The sequence below is a fragment of the Channa argus genome, chromosome 1 (assembly GCF_033026475.1).
Source record: "Channa argus isolate prfri chromosome 1, Channa argus male v1.0, whole genome shotgun sequence".
Classification (NCBI taxonomy): domain Eukaryota; kingdom Metazoa; phylum Chordata; class Actinopteri; order Anabantiformes; family Channidae; genus Channa; species Channa argus.
This window is the reverse complement of record NC_090197.1, coordinates 24,006,089-24,033,862: the sequence shown is the minus strand read 5'-3', so window position 1 is coordinate 24,033,862 and position 27,774 is coordinate 24,006,089. Positions and strand designations below refer to the sequence as shown.

Here is a 27,774-nt window from a genome sequence, read left to right as displayed (position 1 = left end):
AAGAATGTAGGCGGATTTCCGTCTGTCCTTTTTAACCGAATTGACGCAGCTATTTAATAGTTTCTTCCTGAACTTGTCAAGTTTTTACGACTTTAATCGGAATTGTTACTTAAATCAACATGGGGGCTTGTTTAGCACTAGGTTCCCTCGCTAGTTGTGTGAGTATATATTTACCGTTGATATTGTTACTGTACAACACTATGTAGACTTAATATTTCTCACATTTTCTTAATTGTTAGGCTTGTTTAACCTAACGTTAGCTTAGCAGAGTTAACGCAACATGCGTCGGTTCAGTATCGACGACGTAACGTCATGTGAAACTAGCTTTAAAATCACAGTCTTCTGGTGCTTACTGACTTAGTATTTTAATTCTGCCATTGTGCAGAGTTAAAAGTAAAGCATGTATTCCACATTTTGTTGAGACATCTGTGTCACTTTTTAAAGTTTAGATGCACTTGAACCCAGTTATAAACAAGTTATAAAATCCTCAGGCAAATGTAAATAATTATATACATTACAAGTAAGGAGAAATTGCCAGATCTTTGAAGGGTGGTTCGATCGATAGGGTCCTGTTTTTATTGCGTCTTTCAGTTATCTTATTGACTTGTGAGTCTGTTAATGTTTTAGAATTTGTTCCAAAAGACGCTATTTCCGCGTTTTACCCGTCACTGTTTGTGTTTATTTTTTTTTTGTAGTGACATTGTACTTACTGTCAGTATGCTTGCCTTATACTAAATCGAATTCTTGTGTATCCTATTTAATTCCATTGGAATTTTTTAGTATTTATTTGTGACAACATTGAATCATCCTGGTGATGACAAAGACTATTGTATGAGCCAACGGCAAGTTTTTTCTGTGTTTCTTCTGCTTTGTTTTTTTTCTGTAGTCGCTGTGTATTGAAAGGTTAGGTAAATTAAGATGTGTATGTATAATTGTATCAGTGACATCACATAACCACTTTTGAAGTATATGCCTTTAAGGTTTGGTTAGCCAGTTGTCAGGGTAACTGTGTTTTGTTTGGGGAGTAGTTCTACAACTACATAGTTGAATGGAGAGCTTTTTATTGCATGTATAAAGTATTAGGTCAAATACTGACAACGCCCTTAAGTGTAATAGGGGCACACTGAGTGTTCCATTTAGCATTCCATAGTAAACCTAGAGCTTTGTTATGGTGTGATTTTTTTCCTTCACTGTTTTTAGGATGAATGTCATGTATTTCTAAGGTAGTAAGGTACAGACCATTATGACCATGGAAACCAGATTCTGCAGTGTTCATACCCAAAGCTTGTGTGCTCTGGTGCATGATCATATTTAGTAAAGGATGGCTGATCTCAGCCATAGTCTCTGCTTCAGTGCTGCACACACCTCTCAGCAGTCTGCCTCTGGATCATGTAGGAATCCTATGTGAGCTCATTTACCATGTTGGATAAGAAACAGACCGAGAGAGATTTGTTGTGATGGCAGATTTAGCACTCACCAGGAGCAACTAAGTTGGGGTTGAAGTAACACTTCGACATGTTACTGGAGGAGCCGGGGATTGAACCAGCGACTGGGGGATTGGTGGACGATCGCTCTACCTCTTGCACCACAGTTGCCCTCTAAATCACTGTAAATCATCATTTGTCTCTGCTTTTCTTGAGCTGTGCAGGAGAAGGAAAGTGGTTGCCCTGACAGCAGAAATACTGCTATTTATTTTATTTTTTTTATCCCGGCCAGTCAAACAAAGCCATGCATGCATTACCCTAATTATCCGACACCCCAGAGCCTCATAAAAAATAAATCCGTATATTCACTGCTAATTCTTTCCATTGCCTTTTCTCTAGGCATCATGTTTGTGCGGCTCAGCCTCCTGCCTCCTTTCATCATGCTGCCCTTCGACGAACAACTCAACCATGAGCCGGCTGGCTTTCTCTTTCCTGCTCCTGCTCGGGACTCTGGTCTCTGTCATTATGATTCTCCCAGGCATGGAGGAGAATCTTAAAAAGGTACATCAGATAAGCGTAGATTAGATCAATTTTAATGATCCAAATGGAAGCACTACCATCATCTCATAGGGCCCAAGTGTCACTACATTTTCTCATCCCACATATCATTTCCAATTCGAGTACAATGAGGAAATAATTCAGATTGGTTTCATAAGGGTGTAACCCAGCAACAGTGGTCTGGTAGAGCAGCAGCACAGGATACTTGGATTATGTGTTTGTTGTTTTTCTTCCAGAAATCTCAGAGGATTCAGTAATTTTTCAAAGATATTCCAAAGCCATTCCAGTTGACCCAGTTGAATCCTTGCCTGTACTCCACTCATTATTTCCTTTGTGTGGTTGGTTTCACACCATCAGATTCCAGGTTTCTGCACGGGTGGCACAACCATACCTGGCATAGAGAACAAGGTAAACTGTGACATCATCGTTGGCTACAAGTCCGTGTACCGAATGTGTTTCGCCATGGCCTGCTTCTTCTTCCTTTTCTCCATCATTATGATCAGAGTGCGCAGCAGCAAGGACCCCCGGGCCTCAATCCAAAATGGGTTTGTAGTGCAGCCTCAGCACACAGCACTGAACAATGTGGGAACACTGTGCTCTTCTGGCCAGACATGGGCACTGCATATCTAAGATTATGTTCTGTACATACCTGGAATAACTTTACTTTTTTCTTCACAGGTTCTGGTTTTTCAAGTTCCTATTGCTGGTTGGCATAACTGTGGGAGCTTTCTTCATTCCAGATGGCACCTTTAATACAGGTTTGAAGCCTGGATATGTTTTGTGTCTCATTTAGTGTAAGGCCAGAATTGATCTAGTTTTTATTGCCAGATTATATGTTAACTGAACCCTCTAGCAGCTGTTCACTGCCACACACACACAGCTGCTACACCACTTGGTTTGAGTTCAAATGTTGTGAGTCAGGTCACGATTAGGGCTTGCTGTTTAACCTCAAGTATTGAAATTGTTAAACACACTGTACTTAGAATCCACTTGGTGCTGGGAACTGAAACCTCTGGCACTGCACAGAGCTCTTCTATTAAGGTTCTTGGTATTTTTTTCAGTGTGGTATTACTTCGGCCTGGTTGGCTCGTTCATCTTCATCGTCATCCAACTTGTCCTGCTGGTGGACTTTGTCCATTCTTGGAACCAGGCTTGGCTGGAGAAGGCAGAGAACGGAAACAGCAAATGCTGGTTTGCAGGTGGTTTAGAAAGGCAGCACATATATTGTATTTATACAAACAAAGTCCATATAAAATCTAGTGTGTTTTTGAAATGTACTTGCTAGAAGTTATTTTCTCCTGCTTTTGAACTCCAAATAGGATGTTTCACTAACTATACACATATAACATCATAATAATAATGCATATTCAGTGTTCATTCATCATTAGATCAGTTACAAAATGGTTAAGGAGTGTATTTAAAAAGATATAGTAAAAAAATGAAAATTAAAATGATCAACTAATCAAAAAGTAATTTCTGATGAATAGACAGTTATAGCTATAGCAGCTATGCATTAAATTAAAATTTGTTGATAAAAGAAGATTCTGTTTTATTTTTGTTTTATTCAGTTTTTTCTATTTTTGCTATTTTAAAATAAGGGGGTACAAACTCTTGTTCAGACCTCAGTTTCTAAATTCTTCTTCTTCAACCAACGCAATATCCATTATTTTTTTGTAACATTTGTTCTTGCAGCTTTGTTGTCTTTCACCATTCTTCACTACGCCCTGACGTTCACTGCAGTTGTGATCTTCTACGTGTTTTACACCCAAGTTCATGACTGCACAGAGCACAAGGTCTTCATCAGCCTTAACTTGATATTCTGCATCATCGTGTCTGTTGTTTCTATTCTTCCCAAAGTCCAGGTAATGTAGATTCAATGAGAAATATGTTAATATTCAAACCCCAACAGAAAGGTTAGGATGCTGTGTAGAATGTAAATAAAAGAGAATGCTGGCTTTTGAGCTGTGGTCTGATATTAAGACAGATGGTTCCTGTTGTCTTTAGCATTGAGGCCTCAGTGCCTATAATTACTAATAGGAATTTCAGATTTTGACTCATCAGATACCAGGAGGGTTTTTAAGTTCACCTCAGTCCATTTTAAATGGGATAATTTTTATGTATGGTTGTATCTTTGCATGATAATTTAGTGGTGTTCAGAGATCTTCCGGATCCCATGCAGTGATTTTCGCTACAGAATCCATGTCTGCTTTAAAAACTGTTGAGGCCTGGGGACCTAATCTAATATTGGCTTTAAATTATTTGCATTGTTTTTATTTAGCTATTAAACAGCATCTGAACTTCTGTGGCATGTGTTACTGGCATCAGATTCAAAATGAGCAAATAATCTTCCAGAAACCTCTCAGTTTGAACTTTTGATATCTCTTTGTACTATTTACAGTTGAATAGAAGTTTCAAATTAGTTGTAAATCACTGCATTCTCTTTTAATATACATTTTATGCAGCGTCCCAACATTTCTGGAAATATGTTTGTAGGTATTTATGAACTAAAGCTACCTAAGCTACTTATTTTTACCTAACTATTACATTCAGTATATTACACTCAACTGGTAATGTATGCGCAGTATGTTGTCATGAAATAAAAAATCGGTCACCTCACTTTCTGTTATGACTCTGCCTATGTCTCCACAGGAGGCTCAGCCCACCTCAGGCCTGCTGCAGGCCTCCGTCATCTCTGTCTACACCATGTATGTCACCTGGTCAGCCATGACCAACAACCCCAGTAAGTCCACCCAGGGTAGCTGAATTTAGAAAAAGGGCAAAGACAACAAGCCTCTATGGCTTTAACAGACACTTCTCTTGTTTTTAACTGTTGTCACGTCTGTGCGTGTTTTTCGCCTTAGACCATCAGTGTAACCCCAGTCTGCTGAGTTTGGTCCAACCAAGCAGTCCAACTCCAGCACCAGGACTGGCTCCTCCCACCTCTGCCCCTGGAAACATTCAGTGGTGGGATGCACAGGGCATTGTGGGATTGATCATTTTCTTGTTCTGCACTCTTTATGCCAGGTATTTATTGTTGTCGCTGTCCATGTCATTATGACTTGATATAGACATGTTTACAAATGACCTGAAGCAGAACTGCATACATCACTGAGGGCATGTTGCATTGAAGTTGAGTTTAGTGTACTGCTTTCTGTCACTGAAGGGAGATTGCAAAAGAAAAGCTTTAGGGAAGGCTTTCAGTTGAATATTCTAGAAGCTGAACAGTTTCTTGGGAGAATTGCTGGTCAAGTCCTTTTGAGTGAAACAGACCAAAAAGAGAAAAAAGAAACCAGTGAATGCCAAGAGATAAATGAAGCTGCTTAGTTTCACCTTGTGCTTATGCTTCAGCAGCTCCCCTTTTCTACTTACTATTCATCAATACTATACCTCACTTACTCAAGCTTTAGAAAAGCAAAGTGAGAAAAACAATATCATTGGTCTTTTTTTTTCATTACCTTAAAATTCTGGATATGTGTTGGATCTAAAAACACATTGGAATTCTGAGGAAATGATAACCAAACAGATTAAGAAAAAAACAAGAGCGTTAACTGTCATGTGTGATTACAACAACTGTCTGAGGAAGATATGTCAGACAAGGTCATGTTCTGTCATGATGCTATGTCCTCGACCAGCATCCGCTCCTCCAACAACGCCCAGGTGAACAAGCTGATGCAGACTGAGGAGGGCCAGGGTCTGACAGTCGAATACGATGCAGCCACAGGTGAAAACGGTGTCCGACGGGCTGTGGACAATGAAGAGGAGGGAGTAACCTACAGCTACTCCTTCTTCCACTTCTGCCTCTTTCTGGCCTCTCTCTACATAATGATGACTCTCACCAACTGGTACATGTAAGTAACCATGTTTTGGTGTTCTCGTCTGATGCCTGCACAAGTACAATTTTCCTGCCTCCCAGCGCAGACTTCCTCTGACTTTGTTCTTGGCTCACTAGGCCCGACACAAACTATCAGCTCATGCAGACCTCCATGTCAGCTGTCTGGGTGAAGATCAGCTCCAGCTGGCTCGGCCTGGCCCTATATCTCTGGACACTGGTGGCCCCTCTGGTGCTTCCCAACAGAGAGTTCAGCTAAAAACCGTCTGTTTGCTAGTCTCTTGCTGTCTGCGCTTTGAGGAAACCAATCTTGAAGATTCTGTCATTCTGCTTAAATGTTTAATTTTCTCTATATTAAAAACTAGACAATCAAATGGAAATGAGTGTTTTAACCACAAAACAAGCTGTATGTGTTAACTACATTTCTCCTTCCAGTCAGGAAGCGCAGTCTTGCAGAAAACACGTTGGAGATGAGCTTTAATCACACACCTTTTTTTTCTTCTCAGGTTATTTTTCTTTTTTTTCTCTGCACTGTTACAAATATGTATAATGGAATAACAGAACACTACATTCCTTTAAAGGCTAAGACCAAATCAATCTTGAATGACAAAATTTTGAAAATTAAAAATTGTTTGACTGCACTTGTCCAATGTTTTTTAATCGTACTCTCAAAATAACTTTGATGTCATGAAAAAAACTGTTTGAATTAGTGAGATTTCTTTTTTCTAGTTTTGTATTTTTACTGAACAGCTTTGGTCTGTTTTTACTTTTATAACAAAGGTGCCTTTTTTTGCACACAAGTTATTCAGAGGGACCATTTTTGCTATCTTTATGTTTTCAGTGTGAAGTTACTTCCTCGCTGTACTGTATGTGCACTTTTTCATACAATCAATAAAGGTGGCTGTTTCTCTAGTCAGAGTGTAGGTGACATTTCTGCCCTGCAGATGGGGCTATTGTCTGTCAAATCAGTCAGATTTACAATTGTTTTAGACATGTTTTTTAATATTTCTAAACCTGAATATGTTTTTTTTATGCATGATACCTTCTGAACTGATCCATATGTTCTTCAGTACTTGCAAACACTTCAAGTGTCATCAAGTCTGATCAGCAGGGATTTCCACACGCTTTACTATGCCCTCAAGTCTGATCAGCAGGGATTTCCACAGCTTTACTATGCCCTCCTTGCATTAATCACATGGTTGTGCTAAAATGTGATTTATTGTGTTCCTTCTTTACACACACACACACACACACACACATTTGGAAAGTAATGTAGAGGGAATGTGCTTTCCCCTATCACAAGATCAGCATGAGCTGGCTAAACACAACACTTTCATTATATTTCAGAATATTCAGTCAAGGATTTAGACGAGGAACAATAAGCGACCGGACTCTGAAGTCGTACTTGGACATCTGGTGGCAAATGCCAGATGCAGTAAATGTAGAAGAGTTTGTTCCAAGGAGTAATATCTCATTTCTTTACACAAGTAACTTCCCCTTGGCATCATATTACAATAGTAAGTCAATCTGCGTATTTGGCCATGAAATAACTAGAAAATATCCCTTCAGAAACACAGAAACTAACGTATGCATTAAATGTTTTGAGTTGTTAAAACTTATTTTACATTTGTGTGCTAATTTCTATATGCTCCCAGAATAGCTAAATAGAAAAATGATCAAATCAAAGCGGCAGAGACTGAAATGTTCTAACTTTCAGTTCTTGGTCAAGCTTCAAAGACTTGGATACTACATTTTCCATAATGCCTTAACAGCCTGCTTTCAAACTATTCTACTCCATTTTAAAGGGCCTATCAGCTATTTTTAAGCTCCTGTACAGCTCCACATTATGAAACATTTGACTGTCAGCTTCTTATGACAAGTAATGGGATCCTACACAAAAACGCAACAGTTTTGGTTATTTTACATTAGAGATTATATTAATACATTTTTCTCACTGGTTTACGGTGAACAGGGCGAAGTAGGAAGAAGGTGAAGTCTGTACTTCACAATCCACTGCCCTCTGGGTGATGGGTTCGTTAACATATAGAGCATCGAGCAGGCTAATTCAGGACAGTGACCGTTTATGTCACTAATCCGCTCTTCATCTCATTTGTCCAGACATTCGGCCTGCTGCACGTTCACATAACACTTAGCATTTTGGGGCCTAATGACAGTCACTCAGAGACGATGATACTCCAGCAGCACCTCGGCATGATTTCCACACACTATGAGCCAAATTTGAGCACTATAGCTCTGGCTTACGTTGTGATTTGAGCCACATTCTCATGAGAGCTGGTAGTCCCTGGCCCAGCTGTGAGCAGCAGGCTGACCTAATGCTGTTACATAATGCTGAATGCTTGATCAGTTTCTTAAGCCAGTTATAGTCTCATTCTCTCACTTCTCTCGCTCACAATGCTCCCTGTGCCTGTCATGGTTTGTTATTTTGTTCCTCGCCCTGAGAGGGCTTCGCCATAACCACCAGCAACCGCACCCCTTCAACGCGAAAGGTTTGACACACCTGGAAACACAGGTGCAAAAACAAGTTAAACGGAGCCCTGACACTCGAAGGTCCCAGATGTCTTCATTAGTCTGCAGTATGATGTTCAAATCACACAGATTTACATGCACAAGGACACAATAACATTACAGGAATATGATGACAGCATAATAAGGAAGTAGATTTTTTTTACATCTTAAATTACAGTATTAACGTTTTTTTTTTTTTTTTTTGTCAGTTTGTTTCCACAAAGAGATCCTAATATTTCTAATCAATGTGGCAACGCTATGTATGGCCTAAATCTCTAAAGTAAACAGGTATTTTACAAAATGCGTGTTTGTAATGTTAATACAAGGGGGCGGTGTCTCGCGGTAGTGCGCGTGGGTTTGAGGCAGCAGCGTGTTGTCTCGCGCTCCAGCTGTGGCGGGACAGTAGCAGTAGTCAAGCTATTACGAATAAAACAAACAAACCGGAAAGAAGGCGGTTGTACCTTCATGATAATTGCGAAAACGTGACAGGTACTTTTCAAGATGCAAGATTCAAGATTTTGAATCTTGGATCAAGATTTTGAATCTTGGATATTGAAAAGCACCAAGATAAGTAAGGCAAAACCTAGCCAGAGGAGTAAAAATAAATGAACCAGGGGCTTATACACATGCAGGAGGTGGATCAGGTTGTGGTCAGACCTGCCCAGGTAGGGGAGGGCAGAAGTGTTGAAAGCCTTTTTAACATTAGAGTACATCAGGTCCAGTGTCTTCTCCCGCCTTGTGTGACGATCCACATAATGTGTGAAGGTTGGGAGGGTCTTGAAGGTATACTTTATGATCTCAGTCACCTGAGATCATAACGACGGCGTCAGGATGTCGGGTCTGGCTGCGACCAGGTGTATGACGCCACATTGCACCGTCTGAGTGTGAGAACTCTCTGGGCATATCAGAGCCTCTTTCACAGTAACATTTACAGTATGACACCTGTTGTTGATGTACATGGCCAGGCCGCCTCCTTTCCTCTCTCTTCAATCCGCCCCGCACTGTGCTGAAGCCGTCAATACTGATGCATGTTTCGGACATACTGTCCTGCGGCCTGAATCTTCTCTCCCTCGCTCGCCTGTTTTCTTTCCCACCCCTCCGCTTTTTACCAGCTCTGCGACTTCTCGCTGTTTTCCTCCTTATTTCTTACGGGATGTTTAAAGTCCGAACGAAACTTAAATCCACAGTGCAGGTCTGCTGCAGCCCGATCAGCTGTTCCCGACAGTACAGCTGTTGCGCGCTGATGACAGCTAGAAGCACAAAAAGTTCCGCGATGATAAAAAAAAAAGATTAAAAACTCCTCCAACCGCGTGATCAGATATCAGGCTGCGGCTCGGCCCGCGCCTGATCACTATTTTGATCACTATTCATTGATAGGCTTTATGAATTCTCATGATTTAGAATTAGCTTTTACTTAAGATGCTACAGGTTTAGAGTGTTGGGGGACTCCCGCAAGTGCAATGAGCTCCTCTGCTCTTTCTCTCTATACATTTATTTGTCACCACTGCACGCTATTAATTTTGTGTCTTCTCTCTCCTGTAGTTGTGCTTCTCCCCCTCTGTCTCCCTCCCTTTGTCCCTTCCTGCAGTTGTCCTTGGCTTTGGAGCTGTGTGTTTCCAATGTACAGCAACTCGTCCTAACAGCCTGTATAATGTTTTGTTGTTGCTTTTTGTTGCTCTTTTCATTCCGTTTCTCTCTTCTCTTTCCACTCACCCCAACCGGTCAAGGCAGATGACCGTCCACCCTGAGCCTGGTTCTGCTGGAGGTTTCTTCGGTTAAAGGGAGGTTTTCCTCTCCACTGTTGCCTAGGGCTTGCTCAAGGGGGATTTGTTGGGTTGCCTCTACATACTGGTGTAGTCTGAACTTTATTATGTAAAGTGCCTTGAGATTACTTTGTTGTAAATTGGCGCTATATAAATAAAGTTGAATTGAATTGAATGATTCTTAAATCAATAGTTGGCTTGGCTTGGCAATGTTGTTTATACCCGATTTTATAGTGAGAACGATTTTAGACTTGCTCATTTAACCGTTCCGTCATCATTTGCCCCTTTTTTGTATTCATGCTGCGACATTCACATTTACGTTTTTACTGCACGCGCTAAGTGATGTTTTGAAAGATGTGCTTGCAATGGTCATCGGCTTTTATTGATATGGTTTTAGCCGGAAATGCTACATGCCTTGTGTTAAAGTCTATGGGCTGCTGTGATGTTAGCACCGTGGCAAATTGCAGCATCAACTTCCAGGAGGATCCATTCCATCCCGCTCCCGCCAGGATGGGCCCGCACACATTATTAGCCGGTACCAGCTCCATCGTTTCTCTGTAAAAAGAGTCTGATTGGAGGTAGAAAGTTAAAGCTATGCACATGCGTTCTCAGGGGGCCAATATGTCAGCAGGTGGAGATGTTAAGATAATACATCATTTAGTATTGCTAACTGACGTGCTGCGTGAGGCGGTATTGGTAATGTCAAGCTAGCTGCAATAAAATATGCCGTTTCAGTCAAAAGCCAAGAAACGACGCATAAAAGGATGTTCTGATTAAAAAAAAAGAAAAAAAAAGTTTTATTTTGAAAGCAGTGTTTAGCCATTTAGTCATTTCCCGCGTCGTCGCGAAGCGTCTCTTCTTACTTGACGCAGCTCGTGGAGCCGTGGCCGCCGCACCGCAGAGAAGTGAAGTTGAGCATCCTGCAGGTAATGTCAGCTCATACAGGGGGTCACTGAGGCGCTGTTTGACACATTTTTCAGTGTTGTGTTGCTTTGCTTTACTATAACATTGTTAATTGTGTGACAGGACTGGCGTTGTTATTCTGCACGTTTTTCTTAGCGTTATTAGGTTGAAGAATGGCAAGATAAATTCTAACGTTAGCTAACGTCAAGACGGAAAGCATAACCAGGACTAAGAGGAAACGTCCTGTTCCTGGAATGGTTTGTGCCTGAAATGTTAGACCGGCGGTGAGCCACCTGAACCGGTCCTGGGCTTGTCCATAACCAAAACTGGCTTCATTCATTGTCTGGGAGAGGGAGGAGGCGGTGGTGAGCTGCGGCAAGCGAGCCACAGTTGCCCATGACGAGCCAGGAAGTGTGCTGACTTCAGGTTCAAAATAAACATTATTGTTTGTTTAGTCGTGCGCAGTAAAATAGCAAAGCACGCGTGTAGATGAGCCGAAGTGATATTAAAATGAGATACTTAAAATACAGAACATAAGTGTGACTGACACGCAGCAGCAGCACTGCCTTCTTTAGTGATGGAGTTTTATTTTGAAAACTCCTCATGTGAATGCTGTGTTGTTGTTTGTAGCTTGACGCTGGTTGTAGTAGCACAAGCGTACGGTGTCGTCCGTGGCGTAATGTAGAGAAAGTGTTCTGCTTCTGCATTAGCTGAGGGTTTGGTTAACTCACATTGCTTAGCTCTGTTATTGTAGTGTATGTCTGCAATAGTAGCAGCTGACGTCAATACCCAGTTACTCGATTTTATAACCCTCTATATGAGGAGGAGGCACTTTGACACAGGTGTGTGTTTGGTTTTTGCTGATCTTTTTTTCGGCAGAGCGTTTTGTGTTCAAATCCAATCTCCATTCCAAAAAATAAATAAATCTGGCACTTAAAAATTAATGAATTCTTGTGCGAGGCGTTTTATAAATTGTTGGTATTTTTGGTAAAAACTCTGCCACATCCACAAACTATTACTTGTCTTTGTTTGGTGCTGGATCATGCTCCATTGTATTTCTTTATTCTTTTCTGGAGGTGAGCTCATCTTGTAAATCGGTGCTTGAGGTCCACATTTACTCACTTAATGAAAGCCAAACACGCATTTGGACCTTAAGTATGTAGAAAATTATATAATGTGTGCATCTTGTTAATAAGCACAGATGTTTTTGTTAATTTGGCGTAGCCGTTACCCACATGCAGCAGAAAATGAAAGCTAGCGATGCCCAACACAGCCAACATAATGTCTCCCTGATGTTCGGTCATTTCTGGATAGGATGCTTACACAGGGAAAAAAAAAATACAACATGACATCATGCGTGAGAAACCTTCCCGTTCGGGGCGGATCAAATCGCCGATAATATTACATAACCACAACAGAGCTTAAATTGGTGGGTTGATTTGGATGTCAGTGTAGTGGCCAAGTGGATGAAGCCTCAACGTCCCCATGTTACTGTGGATTTCGGCTACACTGAGGGTTTTGCTATTTCTGTTCCGGCTGCAATAAAACAGCATTATGTATGGAAGCCTGTTTCCGCCACGGGGAAAAAAAATCATGTTCCCGTATCTCAAAATAATGAGCTACTAAGTCATAATAATGAGATACTATCTCAATATTTTGATTTACTAAGTCAAAATAATGAGATACGTGCTCGATATTTTGACATGGTCAAAGCTGCAGGCTATATAGGCAGTCGCCTAGGGCGCCACCTGCTGGAGGGGGCACTCCTGCAAGCCATCAAAATAAATCAATAAATAATAGTAATAATTTGCAGTACCTGTGGATGGATGGACAATAGCTCTCACCCGCTGCATCAGACACTGGAGACAGTGGAGACTGACACACCCTCAGTGTAGGAAGGGGCATTAATGCAGGTCTTTTATTCCCACCCTGTAAACACTTCAGCTGAATACTTCTGATCATGCATGAATACTATAAATTCTCTTGGCTGTGTGTTTGTTTCTAAATGCTTTTGGATATGCATTATATATTTAATTTTTAAATTTTTATAAATACTTTAAAAATGCTTTTTGCACTTTTACCTTTCCTGTGAGCTGCTTAACGAGGGAATTTCCCCGCTGTGGGATCATTAAAGTTTGATCTTATCTAATATTTCTCATATTGATATTGTCATCATAAAAAGGCTGCCCTAGCCTTCAAGTGTGGTTTTCGTAAGGTTTCAGGTATCATGTGATGTTACCATAGATGCCTTTGCCATTAGGAAGTTTAGATGTATGCAGTTTTAAATAAAAGCTATCAGAGACTTTTGGTAAATTTTTAGTGCTACATTATAGTTTTATTTTGTCTTGTTCACACGTTCTGGTTCTATAAGGCCCAGTGTTTACAAGGCCCATTGTTACCAAATACAAGCACAAAGTATTCACTGACCATAGCACCATTTATGTTGTTGGGGGGAGAAAATGAAAAAATATTTACTGTCACTGGAACTTGGAGTTAAACCCGCACTGCATCTTTTGTATTCAGTTTTTATATTATATTGCAATGTTTTGGATTGTTTGAGCATAACACATTTTTAGTGTTTTTATTGTTGGACCTAAACCTAAACAGGAACTCTGGTTTTGTTTATATTATTTCATTTAATGGGGGGGCCAAAAACCATAATCTCACCTGGGGTAACAAAATGGCCACAGCCGGCTCTGGACTTGGTAACTGAACAGAGTAAGAAGCGCTTTTAAAATTTTCTTTTAATCCTCATATGCAACACAAGCAAATGGGTGAGAGAAATGCATACCATTATTGAGAGCTAATTTATTAAAAAGATTTTCATGGTACTTCCTGGTGGTATCTCATTACTTTGACTTACTTTCTCAATATTTGGACTTAGTAACTAATTTTAAGATGCAAGATCAGGATTTTTTTCCCTTAGTGGCAGAAACAGGCATCCATAATTTTGTATGAGGATATGTGCCTACAGAGGGCAAGAGAATGACCTACTGTGCACATCAACTCTGCTGCTCTAAAACACTCCTTGTTGCCTAGATAATAGTGCATCTGAGGACAGCTGTGGCTTGCAACTTTTTTTGCTGCAAAAAGCATTGGTTAGAACAGGGCATATTTTCATTTCCTCAATATGAATGTGGCTAGTGTATCATAGATTTCAATTCATTTCCTTAAGGCAAATACAATCTCTTGGCTCAGTGGAAACAATGACTGCTGACTGTCTGGGTGTTTGATCATTATAATAAATTGTTTAGTACAGCTTAGAAGTGTGGAGGAAATTTGGTTCTGAATAGACCTACAATAATGAGTATTATTTTTTCATGACAGATTTATCTGTCTGTGATTTTAATTCAGCCTATAAAAAAACATGGCCGTTACAAGACCTCGGATCCCAAGGTATTAAAGCTTAAAATGGCTAGTTCTTCTGACCAAGTGTACATTATCTAAATGTATTAAATTTACAGTAGTATCAGTATTTCACATAGTTTTTCTCAGTCAACGGTAATCAATGGAGCAGAATTTCGATTGATCATTTTAGGCCTGTTTATTGTAATTCTGTTCCTTTCATATGAAGTGATAGGAAGTAATAATACACCACAGATAATTGTAGATGCACATAATGACTCAGGCCTGGGTAAAGTGATGTCTCTGACATGTCTTTGCAGCATCTAAGGTCTTCTCACCCTATACCCGAGGGCTGACTCGTTCATCTCATTATGTCCTGCTGTGTCACTTCAAAGTGAGCACGTCAGAATTTTGACAGCTTTCTCAACAGGCAATTTCTTTCTTCAAATGCTGCATGGAAAAGCCAAGCGGCTTTGGTTGGTTGTTATCATTTTTCTTCCTTCGGCATTGTCCTTCACCTCAGGGCTGATGTACAGGGGACATAACAATTCACCACTATACAGTATGTTACAGCAGTTAGGTGTGATGCTGTGAGGCTGCACCAGTCACTCACCCCCATGGCAAACAGAGCCCAGTGCCTGTCATATGTTGTTATAGGGTGGCCGTGTTTGGAAATAAAATGCAGCACTTATGAAACAGAATATATTCATTAAATCATGAAATTGTCTATACCACAGACGTACAATTGATTGATTTAATGATCTTGAAGATCTCTACTCAGCTTGTTACAATATTTGTGTAATGTCCCGTGTGAGCATTCTGAATAAAACAGACCGGATGATGTCATCAGGGCTATCCCAGCCTGGGGTTGGAGACCGCACTTTTCAATGGAAAGCATGTGTTACAGTAAAAGTTTACAATTCCTGGGTATTCTTCTGGAAACAAGGCTTTTCTCACAAATTACAGTCAAGTTGCATCGGGTCAATTGTTGGTACCAGCATGCTAAGATACCAGCATGGTAAGACAATCTAACTTTTAGTCAACAGCTTCTGCTGAATCAGTTTATACAATTCTTTTATATTACAACCCACACGAGTACTCTAACTCAGAGTGCAACATTAAATTGCTGTATCACCCATCTAAAATGGTGCTATGCAACTTTTAGGTCAGTTTTGCAGCCTATTCATTGTTTTTACAGTGGAAATAATGTAGTGGATTGGCACACGTTTTGATCAATTCATTGTTTCAGTTATGTTTTAAGAAAAAACAAAGACCAAATCCACTGGTTTGTTCCTCAAATGAACAAGCTTCTTTGATTGGAATAATTTCAGATGTTTGCTACGAAAAAATTTAATTGTAGCTTTAAATCATTTCTTAGATATGGTCTTGTGACCTTGATATAGGTTGAATAATTATTGTTTTTCATTCGGGGGTGATGAACAGTATCAAAAATTACAAAAAATTTTGCTGCCCCTACAAGCAAAATGCACTTAAATGTTGTTAATGACCACTGCAATTCATTTTCCCAGCACTTTCTGTAACTACTTCTGTATCTACAAAGCTCTTGATCTGACTTCCAGTGTATCAGTCATAGACAAAATCATCATTGACATCATCCTTATGGACTGTCTAATGGATGGCTATAGGTTAGAGTTACTCCTGAGGAGCTTGATGTTTTATGGTAAAGTGGCAACATCATGGTCATATTGTGGCTTGGAGGCTTTCACTGTTTGACACTGGAGCCAGAGTAATATGTGTGGTCTCTTGACACTTGAACAACAAGTCTAATAGTTTATAGTTGTGGTGTAGGAAATATTTTGTGACGTGCAATGTCTCAGAGCATGCTGTTGCATCTTGTTTTTTTTTTTCTTCAGCCCTGTCAAAGGCCTTTTTTTTAGCTGAGGGCAGCAGAGCTGAAGAGGACAACATTGATATTCATACAGCTTGTTCTTATAGAGTCACCGGCAAGAGCCTCATCCCTCAAGTGTCAATCATTGCACTGTCCTTGGTAGCAGGTGTGAAGTGAGGGCACTTGTATCTACCTTCGTTGATGTTGCCCATATCACACTACCAGGCAGTGAGACGGAAGGGAAAATACCAAGCAAACATTCACTCTGACTTTACTTCAATAGGTCAGTCTTTCAGGCGAGGCAGTATTTACCCAAGAAAACGTGATTATTTTGCCAATCTGGACCCCTATTATATTGAAATCACTGAAAAATATGAATCAGATTAATCACATTACTGTAGTGGTGGCCTTTACAGTTACAATGTCTGTAATAATGTTTATTAATGTGTCACTGTGAATAATTTGAAAGCTATATAAAGTGGGCTTTCCTCTGTGGCCCTTCTTTTTTACAGTGTACTTGTGTTCTGCCAGAAAACATTCACAAACACTGTGGAGGGCAGGAATGCAAGTAAAGTAGCAAGTAAGTTTTTGTCAGACATATAAAAACCCTAGGCAGCATGGTGGCAGAGTGGTTAGCATTGCTGCCTCACAGCTTGAAGGTCCCCAGTTCAAATGTTGGGTTAATTGCTGACTCTAAATTGCCCGTAGGTGTGAATGGTTGTCTGTGTATGTCTTTCTGTGTTGACCCTGGTAACCTGTCCAAGGTGTATCCTTCCTTTCATCCATTCATGGGATAGGCTCCCCTCCCCGGTGACCCTGAATAGGATAAGCCATTACAGATAATGATGGTTGTATTAAGACCACCTTGAAAAATCTCCGATTGTTTTATTAAGAAGGCAGTTCAGAATATCACTTTGTTAATTTTGACTCTCTACTATGGTTTAGATAGGGAGAAGGAAAAGACCCCATTCTCTATTTTCCTATAGTGGGTACAGTGCATAATGCTGAATGTGCATTGTATACTGTTACAGATCTCCCCAAGTACATTCCTTGCACAAAACCTTTTGTTTATGGTCAAAGGTGTAACCAAGACACACTTTCTCACTCTCTCTCGCTCTTACACAGACACACACATATACTGTATCCACACTAACTGTAGTTAAGGGTGACAGTATTCCAGCTATTCATGCAGTAGGGCACCCACCTAGTCATCAGTCAGGAGGACTTCCCCACTTGCAGCAATTTCCTTAATGTCAAAGTGAACATAAGTGAACAGACTTCCTCCCTGCCAGCAACTGGCCCAAAACGACGGGAGCGGAAATTGACTCTCATCCCTGTTAATGGAAAGAATATACTCGCTTCTGCATGTGTTTGTATGCGTGTGTTTACATTTTTGCCTACGTATTTGCTTGGCCATGTTCTTGTGCAAAGGAAACCGGGTTGGCATAAAAACTTGCACGTGTGTTTTGTGAACGCCGTATGCTTGGGTGTTAAGTGTCATGTTTGCATTGTGTGTGTGTGTGTGTGTGTGTGTAGGGGGGGTGCATGGGAATCAGAGCATGTGTACACTTGCTGTGATTTGTAAAGCCCTTGGCTGAGCTACAGCCCTCTGCTGGAAGGGGTTGGATGCCGTCAGTGACCCTGGAGGCGAGCATATGGACTCAGCTTGGTTTGCTCTGCGAGGTGGAGGGGCCTCTGGTTTCTGTGACCCCTGTGGAGAGAGCAGCCTGTCAGGCAGAAGGCCTGTCAGCTGAAGTTCTCATTCAGAAATCACCTAGGGTGGACAAACACACACACACACACACACACACACACACACACACACACACACACACACACACACACACACACACACACACACACACACACACACACGCACACACGCACAGATAAGACACAAAATGTGCTCACATTCATGCTTGAAACATTTCATTCAAGCTATATTAAGTTACTTGGCTGTCATCATTACAAATCCCTAATGGTTTATGATGTTTGTTTACTGCTTTTATATTAATGTATATTAATTAATTGAATTTGGGTATTGAAGGTACTGTATATAAAGCCCCAATAAACAGGATATAATACATTGCTATTTTGTCTTCCCCTACCATTTACTGAGTGTACTTCAGTTTTAGATCACGGTCATGAATACCAGTTGTGCCTCCTCATTGACAGCAGTACGTGTGTGTTTCTTTACAAGCTGAACCTATTACTGAACCAGAAAACGGAGTGTCAGAAGCCAATCATCGATGTTGAATGACATGTTAGAGTAATATAGAATTTATGCCTTTTAATATAACTTTTACCCTGCATAGGTTTGTTTATTGATATTTCCTCACCTTTCTTCATTCCAAAATGTGTATAGCATAATTGATAAATTAGAAAAGTATGATGCCCTAAATGCTCCGAATTACATCAGCTTTGTATTTTTGCACAGCTGTTTTTTTTTTTTTTTTATATACAACCTGTGGCACAAAGACATCTATTGTTTTACATGGAGATTGGTGAAAATACTCTTAATTTGTGGATATGTGCAACATATGTGCATATATTTTATTCTTTCCAGTAAGTTTGTTTGAGCAAGGAAACTGTGTGAATACATTACAATGACATCAACACCACACTGCGTTTCCTCCTCTTCTCTGCTTACTCCTGTTGCCATTGTTGTTGTCAATGAAGGTTGTTTCCTCTGAATCGAGAGAAGACCATAAGGTACTAGACCATGGGCTTTTGTGTCGTGTAACAGCATTGTTGTCCCTTTTGCTAGATTTGTCCCATTGCAGATCTTTTGTCCATGATCCAGCTGTGATACCGACTGCAGCACTGGTTGATAGCCCGGTTACACACAGAGCTACCACAGACTCAGCTGGGTGGACTAGGTAAACCTCCATACTTATGGCATCCACATGCCAATTATTGCTTTGCATCATGAGTGTCTGTCACAATATTACTGCTGCCTACAGTAACACTAGCTTCTCCGTGTCTCTCTGTGTGTGGATGTTATAGATTCCTGGACAGGCAGGCTCTTTGGCAGACTGCCTCATGCCTCTCTTGATTCACTGTTAGTGAAATGAGATAGCATGTGACTACTCTCTCCCAGCATTACATCACCTTGAGAACCAAGCAGATTGGTTTGCATTTATAGTATAATGTTAAAGAAGGCAGGGATGTACTTTGTACTCTGTATCCTGCTTAACCCCGCACACAGCCCAACCAGATGCATCAGCCTCTACAGTGTTAGTATTGATCCATCAGAGTTATATCACATCATGCAGAGTTGCTGCCCACTGTGTGAATTCAGGCTCCCATGAAGACTTTGCATGTGGTTGTTATCAGCTATTCACTGGTTTCCATTAGTTTCCTGATCCAGCTTTTCTCACTGGCTGTTTTAATGTAATGATGTACCATGGAGTCTCGCTGCACTGATACTGCAGTAATATGGATTAAAGCAGCTTTGTTATTTAATCAACTTTAATTAATTAATTAAGTAAGCAGACTTTTAAAAAAATAACTAAACATATAAACATATGTGTGAGTTTTATTTTTATATTCTATTTACCAGTGGCAGCAGCTAAGTGCAAGTACTGTTCTTTCGTACAGAATTGCATGCAATTCTGCATCATAAATATTTTTTTCTTTCAGTATATTTGTAGTGATAGTACCTTTGTACATCTATATTTCCTATTTCTGAGTATTTCTATACTATAGTAATGATATATCTTCCACCTTGACTATTTACACATTTCCTATGTATACACTGAAATAATGTTTGCATTTAGTCAACATTTATTTTACAAAACATTTCTGCCAAAAAATTATTGTTTTGTTTTTTTAAGTGATATTTATGCCTGACAACAAATGGGGTTAAAATGTTACAAAATAGAACAAAATATTTGGTGAGAGTGAAAATTGCGTGTGCAGCAAAAACTGAAAACAAGCCTTGTTTTCAGTGCCTAGTTTAAACATTGCTACAGTACATACAAAATGTTATTTGCAAAGCCACAGCTGCTATGCAAGAATCTTGTTACAGTACAGAGTCAATGAAAGGAGAACCACAAAAGTGTGAAATAATTGTTTATTTCATAGAATATATGGAAATAAAAACACTATCAGCATAAATATTGTTATTGCAATATGAAAATTTGGTTATATCACAGAGCTCTAATTTGACAAAACAATCTCAACTTATGGTATGATTACCATTTTTTTCATAGCTCTCCATTAAGGCAAGCTTTGTCAAAAGCAGCTACTTACAGTATCAGTACACAGTTCACATCAATCCAGTATCAAATATCAAAATGCCTTTGTGCTTGTCAGGTAGAATTCAAGTAGTTTGAGTTTAAAATAAAAGAGCAAGAAACTGCAGAAGCAGAACCATTCAGATATATAAAGTTTGGAGCTGCTGAGTGGGAAAAAGCTTTGGAGAGAGCGTTGGTGGGGGTTTCCTGAAACAGAACTGATATTATTGCTTTTGAATGAATCACACAAACATGAATTTTGTTAGCTCATTTTTCCCCTATGTAAGGTAGTGTAGTTTGAATCTCTCTTGTTTGCTTTCACCACAAATTAACTGTTAAGTCCAGAAAAATTGATTCATACGCAGATATGTAATAATATTGACTGCAGGTGTTGCCTTCAGCATTATGCCTTTATCATCATAATGCTGATGAGTGTAAGCAAACAGTGTCACAGTTTCTGTCAGCAGCTGTGCCAAAACCCACGCTCACACCCTGAAACCACAAACACTCACAGAGACAGACAAACTTGGATGCGGGGATGAATATAGCAAATGGCTGGTAATTTTTCCTATATTTAGCATTTCCTCTCAACTTGTTTTTTCTTTGGTTGCACAATGACCCGCATTATATGCTGCTTTGTGCTGCTTTTCTTTCCTGATTTGGTTTGCTGCTGCTTTAAATATATAATTTCTATACTTATAATACACTTATACTCCTATAAATGAATCTCTCAGTGAGCCTTGGTGTCTAAATATCAATACAAAGCTATTTTATTTATAAATTGATTGCCCTTAGCTTGGCTCTGGGATGTACATCAAAGTTGGAAGGTTTAAAGAGCAGAAATAGATATAGCATAAATAGTATTTCTGTTCTGTCAGACAGACAAATTCTGCCTTTGTGACAGTCATACAAATACCAGCATGATTATTTTAAACTATATCACATCCACAGCATGTGGATAGTTATTCATATAATTTCTTCTAATAACATCTGCTTTTATATTTACGCATAAAGTCATGAAGTATTGGCTTTTAAACGCCTTCATTGCTGACTGAAAAACTGCTGCAACATCACCAACTGGCTGGAACAGCTTCCACCTGTAAGTGATGTTCCCCAATCCCGTATGAATGCAGATGTGGTCCTAAACTGAGATATCCACAAATGTCAGCCACATGCTTAAAATAACAACAACGTAATTTATGCAAAGGTCAAATCATGCAGATTCTGCAGTCCTTTTTAAAAATTTAGACCAGTCTTTGAAATGCTGACACTGACCGATGATGACTGATGAAATATGTGCAGGCACGAAGAAATTGGACATTATTAGAACCATTTGAATTTTGACCTTATGGACACATTGTCAGAGATCAGATATGATTTTTATCTAGGAGCACATAGTAAAGTAGCCTATACCTAAATTGCTGTGTTCACACTTCTTATATCAAATCTGTCACTGGAACGCTTCACACGTGTTTTCTGTCCTCATACTGTCTTCAAGCACAAGTTCAACGAAACAACCTTTAAAATAACCTTTTTTTTATTTGTTTCAGTAACTGGAGAGGGGACAGGGAGGGATTGTTGCATGTACACACCAACTTTCTTAAATAAATTATAAATTAATACAATAATAATATTAATTTTACATCTTGCTGTGTATGTTGTCCATCTGCTTTCCCAGTTGAAGCATGGAAATATTTAAAAAAATGGAATCGGAAACATATCCTATGTATACTAATATTAATTTGGAGAGGTGGGGTGTCTAAAAAACCTACTGCTAAAGACAGTACAAAGCTTTTTCCTGATGTTCTTCACAACTCAAACATGGGGACTGCAGTGACAGAGACTACATGTCAAAGATTTTTGCTATTTCAATTTTCACTTTCATTTTTCAGAAAAAATTACACAAAATTAGGAATTGTAGTCTACAACAATCACAGAAAATGCAACCAAAACTTAGCCTTCTTTTAAAAGACCATGATGTTAAAGTTGTATCTATTCCTCTATCCATTTACGGTTCGGTTATTACCGAACCTGGAGTTTGGTGTAAATAATAACCAATAATAAAACAATAAAACAAAAATGGAGGTGTGGTTTAAAATGATCTTGACTTATTTAAACACTTAGAGTGTCAAAAGCAACAGGTAATGTGAGCTATGTCCCACAAAAGATCTCAGATGACCTACATTCAAGAGCTGGCAAGGGTTACAGAGTAATCTCAAAAATTTTCATCAATCTACAGACATATTGTCTATTAATGAATAAGATTTATTACTAAGGCTACTGCCCATTAAAGTGGGTTCCCAGCCAAGATCAACAAAGAATGCAGAATGCTCGATGAGGTAAAAAAAAAAAAAAAAAATACACTAAGTAACAGCTAAAGACCCGAATGATTCATTGAAGTTGTTTAACATCTCTCTGCATGAGTCAACCGTCCACGAAACATGGACACCATGAAGAAAGCCACTGCTCTCCAAAAACATTGCAGCATGCCAGAGTGTGTGATAGACCACCCTGTGGACAGATTAAACCAAGTTAGAATTGTTTGGAAGAACACACAGCACTATAAACAGAACCATGTACCAACATGAAAACATCCTCCTAACAGTGAAGTACAGGGGAGAAAAATCAGAATTTGTGGCTGCTTTGCTGCTTCTGGATCTAGAGTATTTGCGTTTGTAAAGGGGAAAATGAATTCCCAAGTTTATCAAGATATATTATATGATAATTTCATGGTAGCTGTCTGCTAGATGAAGTTCAGAAAAAGCTGGAAGACGCAGCTGGGTGATCCTTAACACAGAAGTAAACCTATACTAAGGAATGGTTTGGAGACACAAAATCCACATTTTTGATTGGGCCAGTCAGAGGGCAGACCTCAACCCAATAGAGATGCTGTGGAATGACGTCAAACTTTTTACACCAGACATAAGAATATGTCTGATCTGAAGCAGTTCTGTAAAGAAGGATGTTACAAAATTCCTCCAAAATGTTCTGAAGGTTTACAGGAATCATTTTTTTTGTTTGTTTTACTTTCAACCATAAATGGGTGTGTTTAATAATAACACGAAAGATCATGATTGCATATTATTTCTTTAGAAATAACGTGGTTGTTGGTATTTTGGTGATGATCTGATAAAATTTCATGAGCACTATATGCAGAAAACCAGGAAATTGCAAATATTGACATTGCTTTTGCTTGTGACTGTATGTGCACATGTGAGAATATACGTATATGTAGAACTGTCCAATTAATTGAATTTCAATTTCAGTTAATATTATGTCTTCCAAGGATGAAAAACTTCATCCTGGTGGTAGGTACCTGTTGTAGAACTGTCAGCACAAGGACAACTGACCAAAATTTAAGGTGGTGTCATTTAAGATGGTATTTGTTTGTTTTGATAAATAAGTTACATATTTAATATTCTTGACAATGAACATTTTATTAACACACGAGTAGCCTATTAATACACAGTTTCAAATTTTTAAATCACTTTCCAAAGGCCAATCTGGCCACCCCCATGAAATGTTTCTATAGCTGCCCCTGCTCTTGGCAACCTGTCACACTGTCGGGCAGTTTTATTACACCAAAAGCCAATTAAGCAAACCAGAAAGATTACAACAGCAATTCTTGTGGTCAGCGGTCAATGGCGTACTCCAGTCTGTGTTTGGACCAAAGAGTCCAAGTCTTTCTGGCAGAAAGGTTTGGGTACTTCTCTGGCTGTGTTTTATCCAGTCAGTCAGGGGAGAGAGCAGAGTATCAGGTAAACATTATGGTAAGCATTACATCCCAAATGTTATTAGAACATTTGGTGGTAGGGTTAGAACCAGCACCACCCACTACAGCGGAGCTATGCACAATGTCTGTCAACATGGTTTACTGATGGGAAGCCAGGTCGTTTAGCAAGAGCAGCCTTTTTTTTCAGATGCTTTTTTGAGCTCACATTGCTGTTTTTCTTCATTCGGTCTTAAGTTGTGGTATCATGGCCTACAGTGTACTGGTCACACTGCTGTTTTCTGTGGTCATCAGCGCCACAGAAGTTCAGGTTAACAGGAGCATCTGTTTTTTTCTGGTCATTCCTTGTATGGTGGAGAGGGCTCTCCAGTCCAGGGGACCTGCGGTTATGGTTATATGTTGGGAGTTTACACACATATGCATAGAGCTGCAAACAGTACATCAAGCTTGTAGATGCAGACACCATGTTATTTTTACAGCCAGGTACATTACAAAAGAGCCCTCTTCTTCTCCTAAACTCGAGAACTACAGTCTGCACTGCCACAGTGGGCTTGTGTGTCTTTACTGACATGCAGTCCCACATTTTAAACAGCTAATGATAATGCTACAGGCTAAGTTCAGAACAACCTTTACTGAAGCCGCAATGACAGATTCTGCTGGCTTTTCAGTGTCAAGGGTCATATATGAAACCCCAAAACATTAATATTTTTATACATATACATAATATGCTGGGGTTTTTTTTTCTTCTGACGGGTGGCACAGTGCTGGAAACTTCATCTGAAGTGCTGCATAATGGAGCCAGCACTGTCCAGCTGCTGACACTACCCCCTTAACCAGCATCAGGCCACTATATGTGTCTTTTAAATTAGCATTGTAGGTTACATTGACTTATCGCTGCCTTCTTTTAGTTTAATGGAGGTTCATCTCTGACAACAATTTTCTATCAGAAAAAATATTTCATGGTGCTGTTAAGAAATTTTAAGTAGAACATTTGCTTTTAAGGATCTTTGATCAGATTAGTGGATAAAAGAATGAACTATGTAAACTAGTCCTGCAAAATTAATCTAATTGCAGTGTCAGCCTGTGTGATTATATACCCCTAAAAAGCTGCGATTGATTTAAACATTTTAATGTGTAATCATGACTGTGTATTCTCATCTTGTGTGCAGTTTGCTCATTATCAATACCCCTAAAAAAGACCTGACCAGTTCCTCTCTGTTTAGGAGATACAGTGTGTGCTGTGTATGTGTAACTGCTTTCCTGTGTGGCTTGCATTGCTTTCTCCTGTAGATGACTGGTATAACTCAAAAGGTAGCAATACAAAAAATAATTTCAGAAAAGCTATTTTTCCTTTTGGCTTTAGAAGCAGAGTTAAAACAATTCTACAGATAAAATGATGGCTAAAGCGAAATTAAGCAGATTTACCTTCTAAATCCTTAAAATAGCTCATCATGTCTGTTCACCCACTGCTAAGTGTTAATGTATTGTATAGCTTGAGGCACTAAATGAATTTGGTGTTGGGTTTAGTGAAAAAGGGCTATATTGTAAGACCTTGTCTCTCTCTCTTTTTTTTTATCCCTTTCTCTTCCTGTACTCCCAAAAACAAAATATTTATGATATGCTCTGTATGCTTTTTCTATTTTCTTATTCATTACCACCAGCAGTGAGCTAAGTGCAAACTCAAAAATGTAAACAATGGAATACTTACATGACTTCACCAGACTTTTTCAAGCCTAACCCACAGGCACAGCAATGGGTTGAGAAGTGGTTTTGGTGTAGTGGCCAAACCACATTACTTACTGTTCATCATGTGATGCTCAGTGTCCTAATTTTTCTTTGGCTTCTAGACAATCAGTAAAAAAATGGTGCCAAACAGTGGAAACATTTTCTGACCAACTCAAAGCCCACACAGTTATTCCTATAGTCATCACCCATTCATTTATTTCATGTCGGTAGTGAGGAAGAGCCGTATATCTATCTATTTGATCATATTCATGACTGTTGGGATCCAGCAGGAAGTCAACTGGTTTTGTTGGCCCTCAGCCATCTTGGTTGGGAAAAGAGTGTCGTGTGCACGCTCATGTTCACAAAATCCAGGAAGTTGGGGGAACATGGTGGAGGCTTCTTTTTAGAACATCTCCTTTTTTTAATTCCATTTTTTAACTTAAATTTATACATGAGGATATTGGAAAGCATTCCTGCAATTGTCTAAATCCCATTTCAAATACTTTATTGAAGCTTAAATTGTCCTTAATCCAAAAATGTTAGCATCAGAGATTGCATTTACATACCATTTATATATTTTGAGATAGTCACAAGCACTCTCTATTGCTTGGTGCAGGATGGACACCCTGGGCACTCTTCCATTCCCCTCTCAGCTTCCCCTCTTCACACTCGGCCAGAGGAGTGGCTGACTGCCTGCCTTCATACCACCGGCTGGTATCCCCTCGTCTGTAAGCTTTTAGCATGCTCAGTTGGCAGAGGGAAGCAAAAAAAAAGAAAAAAAACATGGTAAAAAAGAGCCGAGAGTGATGTCAGAGTTGGCTGGACTCATTTCAGATAGACCCCTGGCAGGAGCATGAACACTGTGCTATGGTTTGTGGACTTTTTCCAGAGCTGCTCTTAAAAACCAGATCCATGTGCCTTTTTTTCTCAACTTATTCCTTATATGTTTTCAAAATGTCCAGGATTTTTCAGAATGCAGCAGCGAAACAGTGTAAAAAATATAAAATAAAACCCCTCCATCCCCTCTCTCGGTCAAATTAAAACACTGACCACTCACCGTACCCCTCTGCTCTCACAGCTTTCCCAGCTGTGCAGCCCAAGACCGCTGCCAAAAGAAACACAAGCTTACGTCAGCTTCCAAATAAGGAGCTTCTACTTCACTTTGACCTGAAAGAGAGACACTAAGAGAGAGGGTTGTATATGAAAGAGGTGGAGATAGACAGGGAGAAAGTGTCCCCTCCTCCTCATTCATACGCATAATATACTCAGCTACCTGTTTGTCAGCCCAGTGCACGTAGAACGGAGCCTCGATTACCCCTCTCTCATTCATCCTTTCTCTCTCTCTCCCTCATTCCCTTCACCTCTCTCTAGCTCTCCCTACTCTCCTCGTTTCTAGTCATTCACAACCAGAGGACAGCACCACCTGCTACCAGGTAAAAAAAAAAAAAAAAAAAGCCATTGATATCCTTTTGTCATCTGCATTTTCATGTGTGTGAGGTGATTTTTTATATGCCAGGACTCCGTTCAGGTCTTTGTCATTGCAAAAGGTTGCTACATTGATGATACAGTGAGTGCTGGGGGAAAAAAGAATAATTAGTGGAATCATATTCTAAGCAATAGAGACATAGAGAATATTTAAGTTGTTCAAAACGTGCAGTCAGTGCAAATTCTGCAGTGAAGGTGTTTGTGCTTATGTGTCTCTGTGTGAATGAAGGAGAGGGAGATTGCATGTTGTGAGTGTTTTGTGGGCTGTGTATATATTAAAGCTCACAGCTCAGACCGGGAGTGAATGAGCTCCCTGTGTTGTGCATCAAACCTCCTATGCTTGGCATGTCCTCCTGTGGACTGGAGGGCTCTCCTGAGGTGCACATACACACACACTGT

At 39.7% G+C, this 27,774-nt stretch overlaps 2 protein-coding genes across 10 annotated transcripts in view; both read left to right on the top strand.

The window, feature by feature from the left end:
- Positions 1-6,723, top strand: serinc2 (serine incorporator 2). The gene is made up of 10 exons (XM_067508662.1): positions 1-158; positions 1,824-1,985; positions 2,340-2,527; positions 2,661-2,740; positions 3,044-3,181; positions 3,675-3,844; positions 4,632-4,722; positions 4,844-5,006; positions 5,615-5,830; positions 5,932-6,723. The coding sequence occupies exons 1-10, from the start codon at positions 120-122 to the stop codon at positions 6,068-6,070; spliced, it is 1,386 nt and encodes a 461-aa protein (XP_067364763.1). The 5' UTR covers positions 1-119; the 3' UTR covers positions 6,071-6,723.
- A 3,925-nt stretch (positions 6,724-10,648) lies between these two features.
- The window catches only part of hivep3a (HIVEP zinc finger 3a), a 48,246-nt gene continuing 31,120 nt past the window's right edge, over positions 10,649-27,774 (top strand). For 3 of the 9 annotated variants that reach the window (XM_067508638.1, XM_067508568.1, XM_067508621.1), the window contains exon 1: positions 22,080-27,323. The gene's annotated coding sequence lies outside the window, so the exon portion shown is untranslated. Of the gene's footprint in view, positions 11,027-18,988; positions 19,077-21,180; positions 21,535-22,079; positions 27,324-27,774 lie in introns of those variants that run through there. The other 6 variants (XM_067508576.1, XM_067508629.1, XM_067508585.1 and 3 more) reach the window with 5 other exon arrangements.

What these genes read in the sequence shown, in the direction of transcription:
- serinc2 (XM_067508662.1), top strand. Translation starts at nt 120, where the DNA reads ATGGGGGCTTGTTTAGCACTAGGTTCCCTCGCTAGTTGT. An exon ending in TAGGTTCCCTCGCTAGTTGT is followed by an intron (nt 159 to 1,823) that starts GTGAGTATATAT and finishes CCTTTTCTCTAG; the next exon opens with GCATCATGTTTGTGCGGCTC. An exon ending in CAGCAAATGCTGGTTTGCAG is followed by an intron (nt 3,182 to 3,674) that starts GTGGTTTAGAAA and finishes TTGTTCTTGCAG; the next exon opens with CTTTGTTGTCTTTCACCATT.